This window comes from Humulus lupulus, chromosome 2 (genome assembly GCF_963169125.1).
Source record: "Humulus lupulus chromosome 2, drHumLupu1.1, whole genome shotgun sequence".
Taxonomy (NCBI): Eukaryota; Viridiplantae; Streptophyta; class Magnoliopsida; order Rosales; family Cannabaceae; genus Humulus; species Humulus lupulus.
The window spans coordinates 262,053,606-262,075,580 of record NC_084794.1 but is presented as its reverse complement, the minus strand read 5'-3'; the positions used below and the strand labels follow the sequence as shown (position 1 = coordinate 262,075,580).

Here is a 21,975-nt window from a genome sequence, read left to right as displayed (position 1 = left end):
TTTTGTATGATGCTTATGTCAATTTTTTATAATATATAACACTTTTTATTTATTTAAAATTTAAATGAAAACTAAAAAATATAATAAAAATAAAATAATCCATTTTTAAAAATAAATTAATATATGGTTAGATATGTTAACTAATATGTATTAACATATTTACTTAAATTTGATTCGATATGTTAATTTTTTTTTTTTGAAATCGACTCTTATGTGTTGTTAGTATTAGAGAATAGTGGAAAGGAGAAATATAAAATTATTGATGATATTTATTATAAAATATATATTTAAATTTTTAGAAACTAATTATGTAATTTACATTCTTTTAGTCGGGCATCTTTCTATTTTTTAAGAGAATAATTTAAGTGGATTAGGAGTGACACCCCACTTCACTCCTCTCTTTCTCATCTCCCTTTTATATTTAATCTTGTCAAACAATATATTTTTGCTTCTCTCTCTTCCTTTCAAAAATCTCTCTTAGCAAAAATTACATTTAAATATCTTTCCTCTTGACTTTTCTTCCCAACTAAACATAACCTAAGAATAGATTAAGTCAAATAAATAATCTGTGTGAGTATTAAGTTATAACATTCCCGTGCTAACACAATGAATATTATACCAAAATTATGATTATAATGTATTAATACCTGCACATTGTACACTTAATAATCTACAGCTTAGTTTTTTTTTGCTGGAAATCTACAGCTTAGGTAGTCTTGAAATGGGAATCATATTAAACAATACATTTATTCACTTTTTGCATGATTTTCTTTCTTTCTTTCTATGATTACTGTAATGTATTATTTCACAGTTGATATTTTAACAGTGTATTTACAACGATGTAAAATCATTTATAGATATTGTACAGTCTTTTTTATGAGACAGCAACTTGGGCTGCAGCAAGCCTAGCAATAGGAACCCTGTCCAAAAACAAAATAACAATAAGGGATTTCAGCCAATAATGAAATATATATATTTATATTTCTATATATAAGACCTGAATGGTGAACATGAAACATAGTCAAGTCCAGCCTCAGCAAAGAAAGCTACAGAAGAAGGCTCTCCTCCATGTTCACCACATATTCCAACCTGATTATATTATCATCATCATTATTTTATCATTACCATAATCGCAAATTTATTAAAAAGTAGAGAGAAAAAAAAAACCAGAGATGTGTTGCCATAATTACCTTTAAACTAGGCCTAGCTGCACGACCCTTTTCTGTGGCCATCTTAATGAGTTGCCCCACACCTCTTTGATCAAGTACCTACAACCATTGAAATGGTTATTTAGTGTTCAGGATAACAAGTTCTGATTTGGGGCCTTTTCATGATGATCAATGAAGAAAGAAAGAACTAACCTCAAAGGGGTCATTTTGCAAAATTCCTTTGGAGAGGTAAATTGGTAGAAACTTCCCAACATCATCTCTACTATAGCCAAATGTCATTTGTGTGAGATCGTTGGTACCAAAGGAGAAGAACTCTGCTTCTTTTGCAATCTAATAACATCATTGGTCCAAAAACATTAGCTTGGACACTGTTAGCAGGAAGGAAAAATATGAATGTTTCTTCTTCTGGCTTGGAAAATTTTGAATACCTCATCTGCAACAAGAGCAGCTCTAGGTATCTCAATCATGGTTCCAACCTTATAGCTTAAGGAAGAGCCCATCTCAGAGAAAACTTTCTCTGCTACACTCCTTATTACACTCACTTGATGACCCAGTTCCTGCATAAAATAAAAATAAAAAATGTCTTCTTTCAAGTTTGATGGAAATTTCATAAGCCAAAATTTGCCAAGAAAGAAGCATGGAATCATGCCTGAGGTGTTCCAACAAGGGGAACCATTATCTCAGGAAAGACTTTAAATCCTTGGCTACTCATTGACACAGCAGCCTGAAAGATTGCACGTGCTTGCATTTCAGTGAGTTCTGCGTATGAAATCCCAAGCCTGTTTGAGCAACCACCAGAACCCTGTGAACAATCAAACGCGTTTCTTGACAGATATGAAGCCAAAATTATCATAGAGGGAAACCAAACCTGCAGCCTCGGAAACCAAGCATGGGATTCACTTCTGATAGGTTCTCGACTCTTGCAAAAACTTCATCCTCAGTCATGCCAGTCTCTGCGGTTAGTTCACTGACAATCTGTTCAAGATCACCTTCTGGTAGGAATTCATGAAGTGGAGGATCTAATAACCGGATTGTTACTGGGAGGCCTGAAATTAATTAAGTTAAACTTAAGTGTTGAAAGAAGATCAAGTCCAAACATGTAGTAGAAAATGTATGTATACGAGTTTATCTTAGTACCATCCATTGCACGGAAAATCCCCTCAAAGTCTGATCTTTGATAAGGTAGCAACAGATTCAATGCAGCTTTTCTCTGCTCGGTTGTGACTGCCATTATCATCTTTCTCACAGCCTTTATTCTCTCACCTGAAGCAAAGAACTGAAGCATCCAAAGAATGGGACATATTATAAAAACTTAAACATATAATTTCCTACCTGTAGTTTTGATGGAAACAACTAATAACTAAATTCAGATATCCATCAAAGACTTCTCATAAAGATGTTACCATGTGTTCTGTCCTGCAAAGTCCAATTCCTTGGGCACCATTGTTTCTTGCTGTTAAAGCATCTTCAGGGGTATCAGCATTTGCCATAACCTACATAACAAACATAATTGTACGAAGTTGGTTGAGAAGATTTTGAACAAGTTCGAGCAAAATGAAATTTCCCAAGTAGTCAAAACAAACTGCTGCACCTTGAGATGCCTTATTTTATCAGCCCAAGACATGAAAGTTTCCAGATCACTACTCATAGCTGGTGGTGAAAGTGGCTGCTTTCCTAATATCACTTCACCTGTGGATCCATTAAGTGAAAGCCACTCCCCTTCGTTGATCACTTGTCCCCCAATTACAAGTACCTGCCAATATCAATAATTGAGGTGCCTTTTTTTAAGTGGTATTTCCTCTTTTTGTAAGACAGCTAGTGGAACAAATAATAACAGCATTGAATATTACCTTCTCTGCATCGTTTACCCGGATATCGGAACAACCGGAAACACAACACTTTCCCCAACCCCGGGCCACAACAGCTGCATGAGATGTCATGCCACCTCTTGCTGTTAAGATCCCAGCAGCCGCATGCATACCCCCGACATCTTCTGGGCTGGTTTCTGTTCTTACCTACAATGTAAGTATAGTCATACAAAAGTTTAGAACTAAGCAAAGATTACTAAAATAAGAGCAAAAAAAACACTAGGGTTCAATAGCGTTGTAAATAAAGAGACTAAAATATCCTCTGTTTTTTCCTCTTTTTTCTTCCTTTTATAATAAGTTAGATGAAAATTTCAATTATGGAAGGCATACCAGGATGACACTCTTTCCTTGTGCATGCCATGTTTCAGCATCCTCAGCACTGAACACAATCTGTCCTACTGCAGCTCCAGGAGATGCAGGCAAACCAGTAGCCACTACTTTGTCTGAGTAAGCAGTTGGATCCTCAAACTAGCACAACATTATATTAATCAATTTACACCATGAAATTTTGATTTAAGGTAGATAAGTGATGTACTGAGAAATTCATATATTAGTCCTTTTATATAGTTGTCAGATAACCTTCCCTTGACTAATCTTCCATTCCCTTTCTTTTTTATTTTTTTGGTTTCTTTGAGGAGAAAGGGCTGAAAATGAGCACATGATACCTGAGGATGAAGAAGTTGGTCAAGATGCTGGGGTTCAACCATCTTAATGGCAGAGGGAGTATCAACAAGCCCTTCATTGACCATGTCTACAGCTATCTTTACTGCTCCTTTACCAGTTCGCTTGCCTGATCGGCACTGCAACATCCACAACCTGTTTTCCTGGACAGTGAACTCTATGTCCTGTGTACACCAGAGGTTAGCCAGCTTAGCAATCTTTTTATGAAACTCCAGAGTTATTCTCAGTATTTCACTAGTTAGTCAAAAGGTTTTAAAAATATGTTTAAAATATAGCTTTAGAATCAAGTGAACCGCCACTAAATTCACATAATCTAATATGAAAGGAAGATCTTTCTTTATAGAGTAATTTTACCATCATGTCTTTGTAATGTCGTTCAAGAATTTCACAGTTCTCCACAAGCTCCTGGTAAGCATCAGGCATGCAATTTTTCATGGTGTCCAAGTCTTCTGGTGTCCTGATTCCAGCTACTACATCCTCTCCCTATCAAGACCATTGATTATTTCAGATACATTATAGAGCCAAAGTAAATAAGATATCTCTAACTATCAACATCTACATGCTTACAATGACTCAGAAATTGGAATGATATATATGCAACCTGAGCATTGATGAGAAACTCTCCATAAAGCTTCCTTTCACCGGTGCTTGGATTCCTGGTGAATAAAACACCAGTCCCTGAAGTATTTCCCATGTTCCCAAAAACCATGGTTTGAATGTTAACAGCAGTTCCCTTTAGCCCAGTTATCTGATTGATATTTCTGTATTTGTTTGCCCTCGGGCTGTCCCAAGAGTCGAAGACCGCTTTAACAGCTAACTGTAACTGCTGTTTTGGATCTGCAAATGAAAAGAAGCAAAGAAAGAAGTCGGTTAACTGTTTTTTATGCTCTCTTTTTCATATGCTAGTAAGATAAATAATGAATGGTAACTTAAGTACCTGAGGGAAACTTTTCCCCTTTAGTGTGAAGGTAGACACTCTTGTACTGTTCCACAAGCTCTTTAAGATCAGAGGCTGTTAGATCTGTATCCAATTGAACTCCTTTAACATGCTTTAAATTCTCTAACTTTTCCTCAAATGAAGAGTGCGGTATGCCCATAACCTGAAATTAACATAATACTATGTTTTACTCAATGCAAAGAAATAACACTGTTAGCCTATGTAGGAAAGACAAACATAGTATTTTTGGCAGTACAAGTAAAAATTACTTCGAGGCATAATGAGTGTGATCATCAACCAGAACTACTTACAACATTTCCAAACATGTCTAGAAACCGTCTATACGAGTCATAAGCGAAGCGCTCTCCGCTCTTGGCAGCCAAACCAGCAACCACCTCATCATTTAGTCCAAGGTTGAGAACAGTGTCCATCATGCCCGGCATTGAAATCTAGAAAAAAATTATAAAACACTACAAGTTCTCAATTGATAAAAAAAAACCTTTCATAAACAAGTGAAACCAATCCAAAAGGGAGCTCACCGCAGCACCAGAGCGAACAGAGAGCAGAAGAGGGTTCAAAGGATCACCAAGAACAGAACCCATGTCATTTTGCACAATCTGCAACCCTTCCAAAATCTCTTCCCAAAGACCTTCTGGCAACTTCTTGCCATTCTGCTGATACTCTTGGCATGCTTCTGTTGAGATTGTAAGTCCAGGCGGCACAGACAAGCCAATGCTCGCCATTTCCGCCAGGTTTGCTCCTTTCCCTCCCAACTACAACACCAAATTTGCATTAGCTGAGTCTTGCATATTGAGGCCAAATTAAGAACAACTTGAAATCATTCCTAATAAAGACAATTACACGAACATGTAGCTTACTTACCAGTGACTTCATTCCCTTGTTCCCTTCACTCCTTCCTTTTCCGAAAGTAAACACTCGCTGTATGTTGTAACAATAAGAACATAATTTTCTACTTTGTCACTAAAAATATGTGTGTACACACACACACACACACACATATATATAGGAATATACCTTGTTGGCAGTTGGTGTAGTTGGATCAGAAACAGGGGAAAGAATAGCTTGAGCTCGGGTTTGACCGCGAGGCTGACTTCTCTTTGGGTACGGAGTTGTGATTCCAGTCACGGAGGCCACGCGTGTTCGCCGGAGTAGTTGAGACGAGGGTCGGGTTTTCCTCCCAATTAGATCAAACATGTGGTACTGATCCACATACTTTGACTTTGACCACCTTATCAATCTTTGCTTACACACCTCCATAGTAGTACTACTCCTTATCACCATTCCTTTCACCGTCGACGACATCGTATTGATGTTCCTCTCTCTATATATATCTATATATGTAGTCTTTATCCCAGAAATATATACTGTCAATTAGCTTTTTAAAATATCAATATCAAAATCATCATCATTAAGACTAATCAACACATAAAATATATGAGCATCTTCTTATACAAAGATTCAAATTTTGGATCAAACAGATTTGTGTGCCAACTGAATATTATTTACACAGACGTATATGTATATAATTATTTACATGTACTTGTTATGAGATGTGATATTGTGCAACATGGGAATAGAGATCAGTAAGTACATACCAAAGCTTGGACCTTAGGGTCATGGAGCTTCTTCACACAAAAATGGCGGTTGATATTTATATTTTTGTTATTCTTACGAATGATTTTAAATGTAAAAGTTATTACTAGTCTTTTTAAATAATAATAATAATTTTGAGAAGGAAAGGCTTTGATTAGTGACGTGAGTGGATGAAATTACAGTTGTAGCGCTAACTCGTGAGTCTTAACGGAACTTTGAATCGACTGAAATTCCCATATTGCCCTTTCACAACTCACATTGTCCACAAGTGCAGGAAGAATCAAGCGAATTAGAAAGCAACACGTGGAGATGTTCTTGTGACATGGCGTGTAGTGGTTGGAAAGATTTTTTGGGAAGTCGACGTTGTAATGTGGACAAAACCGATGACACACATTTTAATGGGCCGTATGACCCATTTGTTGTTTTTTAAAGTGAAGACATGTGGCCCATATCTACTTCTGTAAAAGGCCCATTTTTATGTCTGTTACTCAGGGTGAATCCAATCTGCTGTGTCACGCCCACAGCAAAATATTCTAGTAATTAAAGGAAATTTCATGTTATATACCTAATTTAATGAATTTTTTTAATATGTCGACCTAATTTATTGTCCCAAATACATGATAATTTTAATTTTTTTGGACAAAAATACTTCTAATATTCAAATACTCATTTTCTCTCTCAGTCCGAACTCTCTCTCTCTAACATCTCTCATTGCATCACTCTCTCACTCTCTCTCATTCTAATATTGTAAATCTAAAAAAAAAATACCAAAATTTAAAAAAAAAAATCATCTTAATCAGACATTTGAGTGAAAAAAATATAAATCTCCAAATTTTTTGTCAAATTTCAATACAGAGTATTGAAATTGCATTGCAAGAGCATTGATGCTCTTGCAATTTCGATGCAAAATTGATGGTGTTTCGATGCAAAACTTATTTTTTTGGCCAAAACGATGCAAAATCGATAGTGTATTGATGCAAAATCGATGGTGTTTCGATGTTGTTCTAATGCAATCATGAAAACTTGATTTCTGGCCAAAACGATGCTTTTTCGTTGCAATTTTGATGCTCTGTACTGAAATTTGACGAAAACTTTGGATGTTCATATTTTTTCACTCAAATATCTCTTTCAAATAATTTTTTTTTAATTTTAGTATTTTTTCGAGATCTACAAGATTAGAATGAGAGAGAGTGAGAGAATGAGAGACGTTAGAGAAAGAGAGAGTGTTCAGACTGAGAGATAAAAGTAGTATTTGAATGTTAGAGGTATTTTTGTCCAAAAAATTGAAATTGTCATATATTTAGGCTAGTAACTTATATTGACATATTAAAATTTTTTACTAAGTTATCATGCATATAACATGAAATTTTCCTAATTAAATTCTTTCTTTTTTAAATATTGAAGTTTTTTTTTTTTTGAGTTTTTAAATGTTGCAAGTTTTTCTTTCTTTTTTTTTCGCTCCAATTTAAATGTTGCTAGTTTTTTTGTTGCGTGTAAAATAATCTTTCATAAGACGAAGTAGACTAGACACCACAAGGACATTTTGGAAATATTGGGATTCATTGTATAATTTAATCAAAGAAACAAAATAATAAAAAGAAATAATTAGAAAATTGTGGTCCAAAAAGAGTTACGGTGGGGATTATCATAGAATATACTTTGAATCTAACGCGCTCTCGCCACGTGGCTGAGTTATGGACACAAATCAACACCGCAATTATGCTCTATCCTTTCTTATCTAGTGACATATACAGGACTTCTAACAAAATGACCCCGCAAATTTACCCCGCAAATTTAGACGGTGTTTGACCCATTAACTAAAAAATTGTTTTTTATTTTTAAAAGTTAAAAACTGTTTTTTGAAAATAAGTTGGGGTGTTTGGCGTTGTTTTCAGAAAACAATTTTTAAAAATAAAGTTACAAAAAACAGAAAATTTTGAGAACAACAATAAGTTGTTTTCTGTTGTTCTAAAAAAAATTTGTCTATTTTTTTTTCTCACATCATTTATTTATTTATTATTATCTAACATCATTTATTGTCACATAATTTTCTCTCTCATCATTTCCTCTCTCATCACTTTCTCTCTACTCACTTCTCTTTCTTCACTTTCTTTCTCATCACATTCTCTCTCATTTTTTCTTGGATCAATTTCTCTCTTCTCAATTTCTATTTCTTTAAATTTTCTCTCCTTACTTTCTCACTTTTTATTTTTCACCATTTTTTTCAAATTATTTTATCTCATTGTTTATTACAAACTTTTAAAATATTTTTCTCTTTGTAAATATATTTGTTAATATTTTATTTAAGATTTTAAAAAAATAAAACTAAAAAATAATTTTTAGAAAATATTAACCAAACACCTCTTGTTTTTTTGAAAACTACAAAAACAGTTTTCTGTTCTCATTTCTGAGAACACAACTTTGAAAACAAAAAACAGAAAACAATATCAAACAGGCCTTTGATTTTTAATGTATTAGATGGGATGTATAACAAAAAAGGGTATTTGGGGGCATAAATATAATATATTTTCAGTTTTATAGACTTAAATACCACATATTTTTTTTCGACGGATTTAATATCAAATGTTATGATTTTGGCAATTTCGTCACTACCACTCCATTAAATACTATTATAGCTGATTAGGATGCTAGTGTCCTGATCTTATTAGTCCATTTCATATTAATTTTTTTTAAAATAATTATATCATTAAAAAAAGAACTAATTGATTTTCAAATATTAAAAAACTGATTTTCTCTCTCTCTCCTTCCTCTCTTCCTCTCTCTCTCTTCTCCCTTTTTCTTCATTTTCTTCCATACATTTGAATCTGAAGATTAATATGGACCATTGAACTATTCGGGAACAGGAACAGGATGATTAATCCCCAATTTTATTATGTTATATTCGGGAACAGGAAGATTGATCAGTATGTTCAGAGCCCCAATGACAAACCCAGTACGAAAATCATGTCCAAGCGCAAACTTCAGTCTCTGTTTAAATCCGAAGAGCCCTGTTTTCAAGACCGGGTCGTTCAGGAGGTCTTGTTGATGATTTTGGAGCCCGTTTTCGAAGCCCGATTCTGGCAGAAATCTCACGGGTTCCGGCCTGGTCAAAATTCCCATACGGTCATTCGTACCATCCGGTGTAACTTCGCCGGGTACCTTTGGTTCTTGAAAGGAGATTTGAGTGAGATTTTTCATAGTTTGGAGAGAGATGTGGTGATGGGTTGCTTAAAGAAGGCTGTTAAAGACAAGCAAAGCTTGGGTTTGATCACTGATGATTTTGGACTAGTCATAACTCACTGAAACGCCAAAACATAGCGAGGAAACCCAGATGACAAAATAGGTATTACCAGCTTCAAATAGTCCACATAAAGAACAGGGTAAGTAGCCAAATTGATAACCCCACTAAGGAACTTCCAATCTCCCATAAGAGAACCCCAAAAGGGTCCAAAAGCGTGGTTGCCCATATAACAAGCCTACCATCCCCAGGGAAAGTAGTGGCGAGCTCACCTGTTATGAGAGCCTCCGGAATACTCCATATGAAGGGGAAAACAAGAAAACCCAGAATGGCAAAGAGGGGTCTGGCTGCCCCCACGGCCGACTCCTCGCCATACAGGCCACCGGAGACTTCGAAGTAGATGAGGAAAACGAGTGGCAGTAAAGCTAGATTTTTTGGGGTGTTAACGGCGGTTGGGTTTGAAGATGGATCTTGAGGAAAAAGGAGCTGGGAAGTTGTGTCCTCCTTAGAGTTGGAGTTGGAGATTCCCATGTTGTGTGATCTCTCAACTGGAATTTCCCTGGAAAAGAAAAGTCATTATATATGAAGAAGAAAGGTCTGGAAGAAGATGAAGAAGAAGGGAGAAGAGAGAGAGAGGAAGAGAGGAAGGAGAGAGAGAGAAAATTAGTTTTTTAATATTTGAAAATCAATTAGTTCTTTTTTTTAATGATTTAATTATTTTTTCTGATTTTAAATAATGTTGAAATTATTTTTAAAAATATTAATATGAAATGAATTAATAAGATCACGACACCTGGCATCCTAATAGGCTATAATAGTATTTAACGAAGTGGTAGTGACAGAATTGCCCAAATCATAACTTTTGGTATTTAATCCGTCGAAAAAAAAGTTGTGGTATATAAGTCTATATAAAACTAAAAACATGTGGTATTTATGCCGCAAATACCCCATAACAAAATGATACCAAGCTAAAAAAAATATCACATTTTTATTCTAGTATTCCCTGAATTCCCAAAATACCCCTATCATAAATTTTCCTCTCTTTTTCTCCAATTGTCTTCTCCCTCTCTATCTCATGTTTTCTCTCTCTATCTCTGAAGCTCTCATACAAAAAAAACAAACAAACAAAACAAGGCAACCATCATTATCTTAATTTATACAAATTTTTTAACTTGGATTTCAGAGGCAAGTTGTGAATCCTTTCAAGGCAAGAACTTCATTTTGGATTTCGGATAAAAATCGTATGGGTAAGTATATATTTGTTATATGTAGCGAGGAAACTTGTTTATCTACACTGCTTTTGCTATTTTGAACAGATATGTGTATGCCTTCATGTTTTATTGTAATTTTTCACTGTCGGAATGAATTTTCGTTCCTTTCTTGGTTTTTTTTCAGGGTTTTTTGCCTGTCTCGATGAGACTCGATGGTCCTTGATAAAACCCTCATATGTGTATATTAATTGTCTACCTCGATATGCCTCGATGAGACTCCGATAAAACCCTCACACATTTAGGGAAAATGACTACCTCAATGAGACTCGATGGTCCTTGATGGACCTCAATAAAACCCTCACACATTTAGGGAAAATGGGTACCTCGATGAGACTTGATGGTCCTCGATGGACCTCGATAGAGACATAGAACATAATATATGTAGTGTATGTCTCGATGGGCCTCGATGGGGCTCGATGGGTTCATAAGAAATTTGTTGGGCAGTCTGCCTCGATGTACCTCGATTGTACTCGATAGACCTCGATAGGTTGACCTCGACATATCTCGATATAAATCGATTTTTTGTTGTTTTATGTTATATTTGAATTTTTTACCTTTTTTTTATACAGATTCGACTGTCACCATATTTGTTGTATTCAATAGTGTTTGGTAACTGGAAAATAAGGATTGGATTTTTAGGGATGCTGAAAATCAAATTCTGCCTTTGGAGAAGGGTGTGACGTATGAGCAACTGCTTGACATTCTGTACGGTGAGCTTGAAGTGGATAAATGTGTGCATGACTTGAAAATTGAGGTCCTGTACACATGTCTATCATAATCTGTCAAACCTACCGTTATAAAAAATGATAGGCATCTGCGTGCATTTATTGGGTTCTGAAATGCTGAATGTTCTCATTGATAACGATATCGAGTGGTAGCTTGGAAACTAAATGCTCGATATGTTTGATGGAAAACAGACCACAAGCCCCATTGCATATAATCGATTTTGTGTCAATACAAGATAAAAATAACTTTAATATTCAGATTTCAAAAAACACTAATTAAATAGGGGAATACATTTTCTTAGTCCGAGGACACTCCTCAGGAGAAATACGACAATACGAAAAATGTTTTGCTTTCTGCTTAGGATATGTGTTTAACGCCCAAAATGTGACTACACTAAGCGGTAGTTGTAGTAAGATCGGGCGATCGATCTACAAGAAGGTAACCTAAAATCACAAGATTAGTAGAAAATAACACAAAAAGTTAGTAACAAGAAATAAATAAAAAGATGGAAATGAAAAGATGTTTGAGATTTTGGTATTGTCTTTTTGATAAAGTGATAAAATGAGATAAGTAAAATAAATGTAAGATGAATCAAGAGTTTGAGAAAAGGAAAGGTTTCAAGAATCATCCATATGCTTGTTTAGTTACTTGGTTACTTGATTTACAAAAATACACAAGTAAATAGTTCGCATCCCAACATTTACTTAGAAAATCTAACATTAAAGTCCATATATTTTTTCTAACAAAAGTCCATTTGAGTTATAAAGTTATTTACTTTAAAAGCACAATGTTAATCTTATGAAAAATCTAAAAATGATAAAATACCCAAGGGCAATAATGCAATAGAAGATTAGACATAAAATTATGTATCAATATTATTTTTACTAATTAGAAGCACGTAGAAAGAGCATGACTAATCTTATATACTATTAGCATAAGTAAATAAAGATAACAAAATAAAGATAGAGATGAAAGAACATAAATAACTAAAATATATTACATTAAGAACATAGTAAATCAAAGTAGCAAAATAACATCACTAGCATATGGAATCATCCCTAACCTTCATAGGAAGATTAGGCCGTTATGCTCATGATTCTCACAAAATTCTAAGAAGAAAATATGAGAAGAAAGTGAGTGGAAATTTTACTATAGTTTCTCTACTCTAAAATTACATGCCCATCATGAAGAAAGAGTCCATATTTATAGAAGGAGAAAATGACTAAAAAGAAATTAAACAACAAAATGGGGTTTACAAAATAAACCTGAAATATTAATAATAAAATATGATTTTGAAAAATCAAATCTTATTATTAATATTACCCTAGCTATTTTGGTGTATGGTCAAAATGCCATTTTTCAAAAACACCAAAAAAGATGAGCTTTAAAGCTCAAAATGGCAATTTTGCAAGGCCCAATGTGCACAAAACATGGGCTGAAGGGTGGCTATGGTAGAAGGAGACTTTGACAATTCCCAGCCAATGGGAGTACGCCACGTGGCAGTTGCTGGAGGGAAAGGATGCTTCGGATGGGCTGCTGACTTTGTGTTTGGGCCGTTGGAGGTATGTTGAAGATGGGCCTTCATATTGGGCCAGCTGGGCATCTGTGTTGAAGGAAAAGGGTTAGGCGTGGGCGTGAGAGGCTGGTTGGAGAGTTGATGCAAGGTGTTGGCAGGTGGGGACAAGTGTCGGCAACTGAGGGTCACGTTGCTGCTGTGGACGGCTGGAGCAGGGACGCGTAGCGCGCTGGGGCACGGACAGCTGGCGGCTGGAGGAGAGTAAGCTAGCAGGCCTAGGTGCTATTGGGCTTCCTTCTTGGGCTTTGATCTACAAAAATACCATTTTCTCTTCTTTTCTTTTTTTTTGATTTAATTATTTTCTTTTCTCTTCATTTCAAAGTGTCAAAATACAACTTTAATTCCTACAAAATAATAATAAGTTAAATCATAATCAAATATTTTCATTTATAAAATAAATCAAATTAGTTCCATGAAAATATTAATTAAAACTTAATTTATTTTGACTATTAAAATCAATAAATGTGTATTTTTCACCACTAATCACAACCCCCAACTAACTTATTGCTAGTCCCTAGCAATTTAAGCGAAAAAGAAAATTGTCAAGTTGAATAATCAAATCAAACCAAGCAAAAACATCTAAGCATTTTCAAAGTATCAGCAAGAAATCAAAAATTACTATCTAAGCTACTATAGTTGCAATTTCAGAGTTGTGTGTGTGTGCATCAAACCATATTATTTTTATCACAAGTCATAACACAAATAGTATCGAGAAATCTCAAAAGTATAAATATCTCAACTCCAAATTCCTCCCGGGCATTGAAAGTATTTGTATGGGAAGGATTACACTCTTGGAGTTGGAAATGTAACAGTTTACGCTCAAATGAAAAAAGATAATTTTTTTAGGACAAGCAATTTGAACAAATATTGATCACAAGATAGGCAAATCAACTTATTGGAATTCAAATGACAAACAACCTTTGGGATTTACATGAGAAAACTCCAAGAACAAAATGACAACTAACTAGAAATGATAAATAAGAAAATGAACTATAATGATAATAAAATTGTTTTTTTTTTAAATACAATTACACAAAAGAATAGTAATAGAAATATATATATATTTTCAACAACTACAAAATAATAGAAGAAAGTGTTGCTCTTGTTCTCTTTTTTTTTCATTTTTTTTTTCTTTTTCATTTATCTATTATTTTTTTTCTTTTTTTTTTTTTCTTTTTTTTTAATTTCTTTTTATTTCCATTATTTTTTTTGACAAGAGACAACACAATACATAGAACACAAATTTATTACAAAGACTTTTCTTAAATGAAAAATATCCCTCTAGTAAATGTCATGGTTTAAATTCCAAAGATGTGACTTTACCAACTCAAATGATCAATAAAAATTCAAAAAGTTGTTTTCTCAACTCTCACAACTCACCAAGAAATGAAAATCTTTAAACTTGAAATTTCTCTCAACTATTTGTGTTAACAACCAATTTATTTATCACATGTTTGGAAAGTGCACAAAGGAACTCTGAAAATCACTTCTTAATAGCTAAACATAGTAAGAACTAACTCAAACCAACAAGTTATACACTCATGCTTGGATAATTTTGAGAAAATTTGACTTAAAAATTCAACAAGACAATAATGTTTTCCAAATGAATGCTAATGACACAATAATAAGAATTTTCAAATGAAAGCCAATGCATGCTCACCATCCCCAACCAAAAATCAAACAGTGTCCTCAATGTCAAAATGAATAAGCAATGAAAAAGGTAAGGAAAGAGAACACCTGGATGATGACCATGTCCATGAGGCGAGAGCGAAAATAGCCTGGTAACAATACCCCAAAACAAACAAAATACAAAAACGAAAGCATACAGAAATAAAAGAAAGACAGAAAAATAAAGATAATGAAAAATAAAAATAAAAATAAAAACAACAACAACAACACCATTTAGAACTTCAGAGTGTATAGATTGGGTCCTTAAGAAGGACCTCTTCAACACGACTCACACTCTCAATGTAATGCTTCAGTCTTTGGCCATTGACTCGAAAAATTCTCTCATCGGTTGGGTCCTCGACCTCAACAGAACCGTTGGGAAATGCTTGCTTCACTACAAATGGGCCAGTCTATCGTGATCGCAATTTACCGGGATGCAAGTGCAAACGAGAATCGTACAGATGCACTTTTTGATTTGGCTCAAAGTGTTTTCGCAGGATTTGTTTGTCGTGAGCGATTTTCAATTTTTCTTTATAAATCCTGGAATTGTCATATGCATCGTTTCTCCACTCCTCAATTTCGGACAACTGGAGTTTGCGATTGATACCGGCGGCATTCAGATCAAAGTTTAGGGCTTTGATAGCCCAATATGTTTTATGCTCGAGCTCGACAGGTAAATGACAGGCTTTTCCAAAGACAAGCCGATAGGGAGACATTCTAAGAGGGGACTTGAAAGCAGTGCGGTATGTCCAAAGAGCGTCTAGAAGTCGTGCAGACCAATCTTTGCGATCGGGATTTACCGTCTTTTCCAGAATGTGTTTTATCTCCCTATTGGCTAACTCAGCTTGACCATTGGTCTGTGGATGATAGGCATTTGCAACTTTATGAAGTACACCGTACTTGCGCATAAGAGCCTCAAAGGATCAGTTGCGAAAATGAGTGCCTTGATCACTGATGATAGCGCGAGGGGTACCAAACCTTGATAACACATTTTCTTTCAAGAATTTGACAACTGTAGCGTTATTATTGGTTTGACATGGCACAGCCTCGACCCATTTGGAAACATAATCCACAGCGAGAAGAATGTAAAGGTAGCCAAAAGAAGGTGGAAATGGTCCCATAAAGTCTATCCCCCAATAATCAAATATTTCGATAACAAGAATTGGGTTCAAGGGCATCATGTGTCGACGGGATAAGGATCCTAACTTTTGGCAACTTACACAAGAACGACAGAAATCATTGGTGTCTTTGAACAAAGTGGGTTAGTAAAGGCCACATTGTAAGATTTTTGCAGAGGTTTTCTTCACAGAGAAGTGGCCACCACAAGCATCATTGTGGCAAAAATTCAGCACACTAGACACCTCATCGTCGGGGATGCATCTTCACATGATTTGTTCGGGGCAATACTTGAATAAGTATGGGTCATCCCAAAAGAAATTGCGCACCTCGACCAGAAATTTGCGTTTGCCTTGTGAACTCCATTCAGATGGGAGTTCACCTGTTACTAAGTAGTTTATAATGTGAGCATACCACAGTAACTTAGCAACAGAAAGCAATTGTTCGTCGGGGAAATCATTGTGAATAGGTGGACCATCAGCGGGATCACTGAATTCAAGTCGGGACAAGTGGTCTGCGACGACATTCTCAACACCTTTCTTGTTTTTGATCGTTATGTCAAATTCTTGCAGGAGAATGATCCACCTTATTAATCGCGCCTTAGCATCCTCTTTGGAAAGGAGATACTTAAGGGCGGAGTGATCTGTGAAGATCGTAATAGGCGATCCAATCAAATTAGATCAGAATTTGTCAAGGGCAAAGACAACGTTAAGCAACTCTTTTTCAGTAGTAGAATAGTTCATTTGGGCACTATTGAGAGTTCGACTTGCATAATAGACAACAAAGGGTTTCCCCTCCCTTCGTTGTCCTAGCACAGCTCCCACAGCAAAGTTGCTGGTGTCACACATGATCTCGAAAGGAAGACTCCAATCGGGTGACTGAATGATGGGAGCGGAAGGGAGTGAATTGACCAGTGTTCGGAATGATTCCTCACACGTAGGTGTCCATTCAAAAGTGGCATCTTTGGCTAGGAGGTTGCTTAGTGGACGGGCAATCATTGAAATTTTTTGTATGAACCTCCTATAGAAACCAGCATGACCAAGAAATGACCTAACGTCTTTGACAGTCTTAGGAGTCGGCAGGTTGGAGATAAGGTCGACTTTGGATTGATCAACCTCAATTCATTTTTCGGAAACAATGTGGCCTAAGACTATGCCAGAAGATACCATGAAGTGGCATTTCTCCCAATTGAGGACAAGTCCTTTCTTAATGCATCATTTTAAAACAGCTTCAAGATGAAGAAGACATGTCTCGAAGGAGTTTCCAAAAACGGTTAGGTCATCCATGAATACTTCCATTGATTTTTCAATCATGTCACTAAAGATGCTCATCATGCATCTTTGGAAAGTAGCTGGTGCATTACACAAGCCAAATGGCATACGCTGGAAAGCAAAAGTGCCAAAGGGACAAGTGAAAGCTGTCTTATCTTGATCCTCTAATGCAATCTCAATTTGATAATAGCCAGAATAGCCATCAAGAAAGCAATAGAACGGATGACCAACTACACGTTCAAGGATTTGATCAATAAATGGGAGTGGAAAATGATCTTTGCAGGAAGCGGCATTTAATTTTCTATAATCGATGCACATGCGCCACCCCGTCGCCATTTTTGTGGGGACAAGGACCCCTTTTTCGTTTTGGATCACGGTGACACCAGATTTCTTGGGCACAACTTGAGTTGGATTGACCCACTTGCTATCAACTACGGGGTAAATAATACCAGTGTCTAGCAATTTCAAAACTTCATTTTTTACAACTTCCTTCATTGTGGGGTTCAGTCGCCGCTGAGGGTCTCTTCGGGGGATAGCTTCATCCTCCAGATTGATTCGATGGGAGCAAATTAAAGGGCTAATACCTTTGATATCAGCAAGGGTCCAGCCTATCGCAGATTTATGTGTCCGCAGTAGCTCGAGTAATTGCAATTCCTGAGAATTTTGAAGGTTGAATGAGATGATAACTGGAAAGGTTTCACCGTCTCCCAAGAAAGCATGTTTCAAACCCTCGGGAAGTTGGGTCAATTGAACAATTGGAACCTCTTCGGTTGAAGTTTTCAGCTGTGACCTCTCACGAGGTCGCTCTTCAAAGCAAGGTTGCCAAAACTGAGTCCGTCTATTGCGTGAGTCTATGCGATCTGATACTGCAAGAGTAGACTCAATAGAACTGGGACTTTCGTTGTTAGACAAAAGGAGGAGCTCATCAAGATTATCAAAGTTGCTTCGCAAGTGAACCTCCTCAGGAATTAAAGAGTCAATCATGAATGCCTTTTTCATATTGTTGTATTCCTCCAGAGGAGTGTCTTCAGACTAAGACAAGGTATTCCCCTATTTAATTAGTGTATTTTGAAATCTGAAAATTAAAGTTATTTTTATCTTCTATTGACACAAAATTGATTATATGCAATGGGGATTGTGGTATGTTTGCCATCAAACATATCGAGCATTTGGTTTCCAGGCTACCACTCGATACCGTTATCGATGAGAACATCCAGCATTTCAGGACCAAGTGGTGTGTGGAGCTATTCTATCAGAATTTGTCCCTGTGATGCTCTTTAAATTTTCTTCATACACATCTTGTATAGTATAGCGTATAGTTAGTTTTGTATATTATTTTTTATCAAACAATATTTTTTGAAAAAGTTATTAAATAAAAAAGTACTAAATTCACATAATGTGTCTGCCTCGACATCCAAACCAACAAAGTATTAGAAGAAGTACTCCATATAATAAATGCAGCAAAATCAATTAAATAATTACATAACACAATATTTTAAATCCTAGCCTTACATGACTTCCTATTGTGCCCACTACCACCACATCTGCTACACTTACGTAGCTTGACAATCTTTTCCCCGCGTGAAGCATAGCGATTTGTCTTTCGCCTACCCACTTTCTGCTTCCTGGGCCTTCCTACAGGGGTTTTCTCAACAGAGACGCCGACAACCGTATCTCTGATGTGATCAGGGATTACCCATTCATCCTCGTTCCCAACAGGGTAAATAGTATCTTTATAAGTGTCCTTCAATGCCTCGATTCTATAGTAAGGGGAACACAATGAGTAAATGTTTATGCTTCTTTTTCTGGACACCATCACCATTACCATCGACCACAAGAAATTCGTGATGACCAAGGACTTGGACATCCAAAAAAATTGCTTTATCACCTATTTGCTTCAAATCATTTTCCATCTCAGGTGATAACACAGTTGTTGCTTTTGCAGCTATTTCACGTCTATCTGCAAACCAAGACTGAAGAGTGAATCTTATGAATTCAAGAAAAGTGGTGACTGGAAAGCTCCTTGCCTCCTTAGTTTTATTGTTAAAGCTTTCTGCGTAGTTACTCGTCATGATATTGTATCGGTTACCAGGAAAATAAGCGCTACTCCACCTTTCAAAGCCAATTTCCTCTAGATATTGAGCAATGGGCGGATCAATTACCTTAATCTTGTCAAAGAACTTGTGAAATTCCGTTATTCGAAATGCGTACGTTGCACACCCCATGATGTCTTGCACGTGGTCAGTTTTGAATTTTGCCACAACATTCATGCAGATATGATGGTAACATGCACCGTGATAGGCATCTGGGAACACAAGCTCCAAAGCACGATTCATGCTTTTATGCCTGTCCGATACAAAAGTAAGGTTCTCAACGTCCCCTATGGCTTCCTTCAATTTTCTCATGAAATAAGTCCAAGAGTTATGGTTCTCACTGTCCACCAATGCAAATGCAATTGGAAACGACTGGTTGTTTGCATCCAACGCAACAACACAGAGCATGTGGCCACCATACTTATTCTTCAAGAATGTGCCATCCACACAAATTACAGGATGACAGTACTAGAAACCACGCCTAGAAACACCGAGGGAAAAGAAGCAATACAAGAAACGACCATCTTCTGCTACAAAATCAGTAATTGTACCTGGGTTCTTATGCTCCAATTGACACAGGTATCCAAGTAACTTGGAGTATGATTCCTCAGGTGTCCCTCTGACATACATAAAAGCCTTTTCTCTGTATCTCCACGCCTTCTCATAGCTCATTTCAACCCCAAAATGGTGCTTCATGTCCTCCCTTATGTTGTTTGCCAAGTACCGAGTACCATCGGTAGCAAATTTCCTCTTGATTAGGTACCCAACAACCCACGGTGATGCTTGATGGTGGTCCTTATCTCGAATTTCTTGTGAGCAAGTGTGTACTTCGTTGTATACAGTAATCTCGAACATTTCAGATTGCATTTTTTTCTTACCCCTCAATCTCCAACCACAATCAGGATCCTTGCAGGTAATGTACTACACATCAGTCCCAGATTTCTTCACCATAAACTCAAAATTATTCTTCATCGCAAATATGGATGCTTTGGTTTTCAATTCAAGCTTGTTCTGAAAGAACTTCCCAAGGTGCAATTCTCCTGAAGCTTTGCTAGTTGAGGAATGATGTTGATGTTAGGCCTTTATATCCTCTTTGGTGAACATGGGAGCACTCCATGTTCTACGATCTTCACCTAAGTCCAATGGAGAACTCCATCTAAAACTATCATCGGTTATACTTGGACCTGGATGAATACTGTTGGTCCCAGGTGTTTGCCGATCTTCTATTCTGCACTCCTCATCTACCATAACATCTTAACTCTGTGTTGGAAAATCTGCCCTAAAATCAGCAATAGGATCGTCGTTGACATAAGGATCGTAGCCATAGGGATCGTACTCCGCCATGTCATGCACAAATGGCGGATCTCTAGACGGGATATCATCATGGACTATGACGTCTGGATTTGTCTCAGAAACACATGTTCCAACGTCACCTTGAGTTCCTTTGAAACCATGACATGGAGGAGAAATGTTTTCTTCAAATCGAACTTATTTATTAACGCTGGCAGAAGCCGATGCATTTCTTCTACCTCCCTTCTTAATCAATGTCATACATAGAGGAATGAGCTTCTCTACATATTTCAATGCTAACCCAATGAATGCACGCACATGCCTATCATTTTTTATAACGGTATGTTTGACTGATTGTGATAGGCATGTGTACAGGACCTCAATTTTCAAGTCATGCACACATTTATCCACTTCAAGCTCATCGTACAGAATGTCAAGCAGTTGCTCATATGTCACACCCTTCTCCACGGGCAGAACTTGATTTTCAGTGTCTTTGAAAATCGAATCCCTATTTTCGAGTTCCCAAACACCATTGAATGCAACAAATATAGAAACAGTCGAATCTGCAACAAAAAAACAAAAAAAAAGGTCAAAAAGTTAAACTACAAGATTAAACAGCAAACTATCGATTTCTATCGATATATGTCGAGGCCTATCGAGGTCACATTATCGATGTATATCGAGGGAAATCGAGGCCTATCGAGGCAAACAATCCAATTAAATTTTTATACACCTATCGAGTACAGTCGTGGACTATCGAGGCAAACAATCCAATAAAATTCGTATACACCTATCGAGTACAGTCGAGGACTATCGAGGCAAACAATCCAATTAAATTCTTATACACCTATCGAGTTTTATCGAGTACAGTCGAGGACCATCGAGGTATTAACATCCTAACACTATCGAGGCACGTCGAGGTCCATCAAGGACCATCGAACCAGCATGCATGCAACACATCGAGGCCTATCGAGTTTCATCGAAACTCATCGAGGGAGGCAAAAATCTAGAAAAAAAAAATGCACGAAGTATCCAAAATTCATTCTGACAATGAAAAATTGCAATAAAACATGAAGGCATACACAAATTTGTTCGAAATAAGACAAGTAATGTAGACAGACAAGTTTCCTCACTACATATAATAAATATATACTTATCCATACGATTTTTGCCCCCAGATCCAAAATCTAAAATGAAGTTTCTTAACTTGAAATGACTCACAACTTGCTCCTAGATCCGAAATCCAAATTGAGCTAAAAAATTAGTATACATTAAGATAATGGTGGCTGGCTTTTTTGGTGTGTATGAGAGTTTGAGAGATAGAGAGGGAAAATGAAGAGATAGAGAGCGAAGACTGAGAAAAAAAATAAGGAAACTTATTTTAGGGGTATTTTGGAAATTCAGGAAAATATTAGAATAAAAATATGATATTTTTTAAATTTGGTATTATTTTGTCA

At 36.3% G+C, this 21,975-nt stretch overlaps 1 protein-coding gene across 2 annotated transcripts; it reads right to left on the bottom strand.

Moving 5' to 3' along the window:
• Window positions 1-613: 613 nt before the first annotated feature.
• Window positions 614-6,417, bottom strand: LOC133819317 (pyruvate, phosphate dikinase, chloroplastic). 2 transcript variants are annotated; one of them, XM_062252520.1, is made up of 21 exons: window positions 6,272-6,417; window positions 5,691-6,020; window positions 5,538-5,594; window positions 5,195-5,428; window positions 4,967-5,104; window positions 4,656-4,818; window positions 4,320-4,555; window positions 4,073-4,201; window positions 3,703-3,882; window positions 3,368-3,505; window positions 3,020-3,184; window positions 2,761-2,922; window positions 2,573-2,662; window positions 2,307-2,445; window positions 2,038-2,215; window positions 1,819-1,948; window positions 1,598-1,726; window positions 1,362-1,499; window positions 1,191-1,268; window positions 998-1,089; window positions 614-920 (listed from the first exon to the last, which is right to left on the bottom strand). In XM_062252520.1, exons 2-21 carry the CDS (start codon window positions 5,976-5,978, stop codon window positions 875-877), a joined length of 2,910 nt encoding a protein of 969 aa, XP_062108504.1. In that variant the 5' UTR covers window positions 5,979-6,020; window positions 6,272-6,417; the 3' UTR covers window positions 614-874. The 2 variants fall into 2 exon arrangements, with proteins under 2 accessions (XP_062108504.1, XP_062108505.1); XM_062252521.1 differs by having other exon boundaries at window positions 5,691-6,051; window positions 6,272-6,350.
• Window positions 6,418-21,975: the final 15,558 nt, after the last annotated feature.

Bases quoted from the DNA above. Each gene is read 5' to 3' on its own strand.
- LOC133819317 (XM_062252520.1), bottom strand. From the start codon at position 5,978: ATGTCGTCGACGGTGAAAGGAATGGTGATAAGGAGTAGTACTACTATG. The intron at 3,506-3,702 runs GTATCATGTGCT...ATGTTGTGCTAG, and splicing joins ACCAACTTCTTCATCCTCAG to TTTGAGGATCCAACTGCTTA. The intron at 1,949-2,037 runs GTTTGGTTTCCC...TTGCTCAAACAG, and splicing joins CTTGGTTTCCGAGGCTGCAG to GCTTGGGATTTCATACGCAG.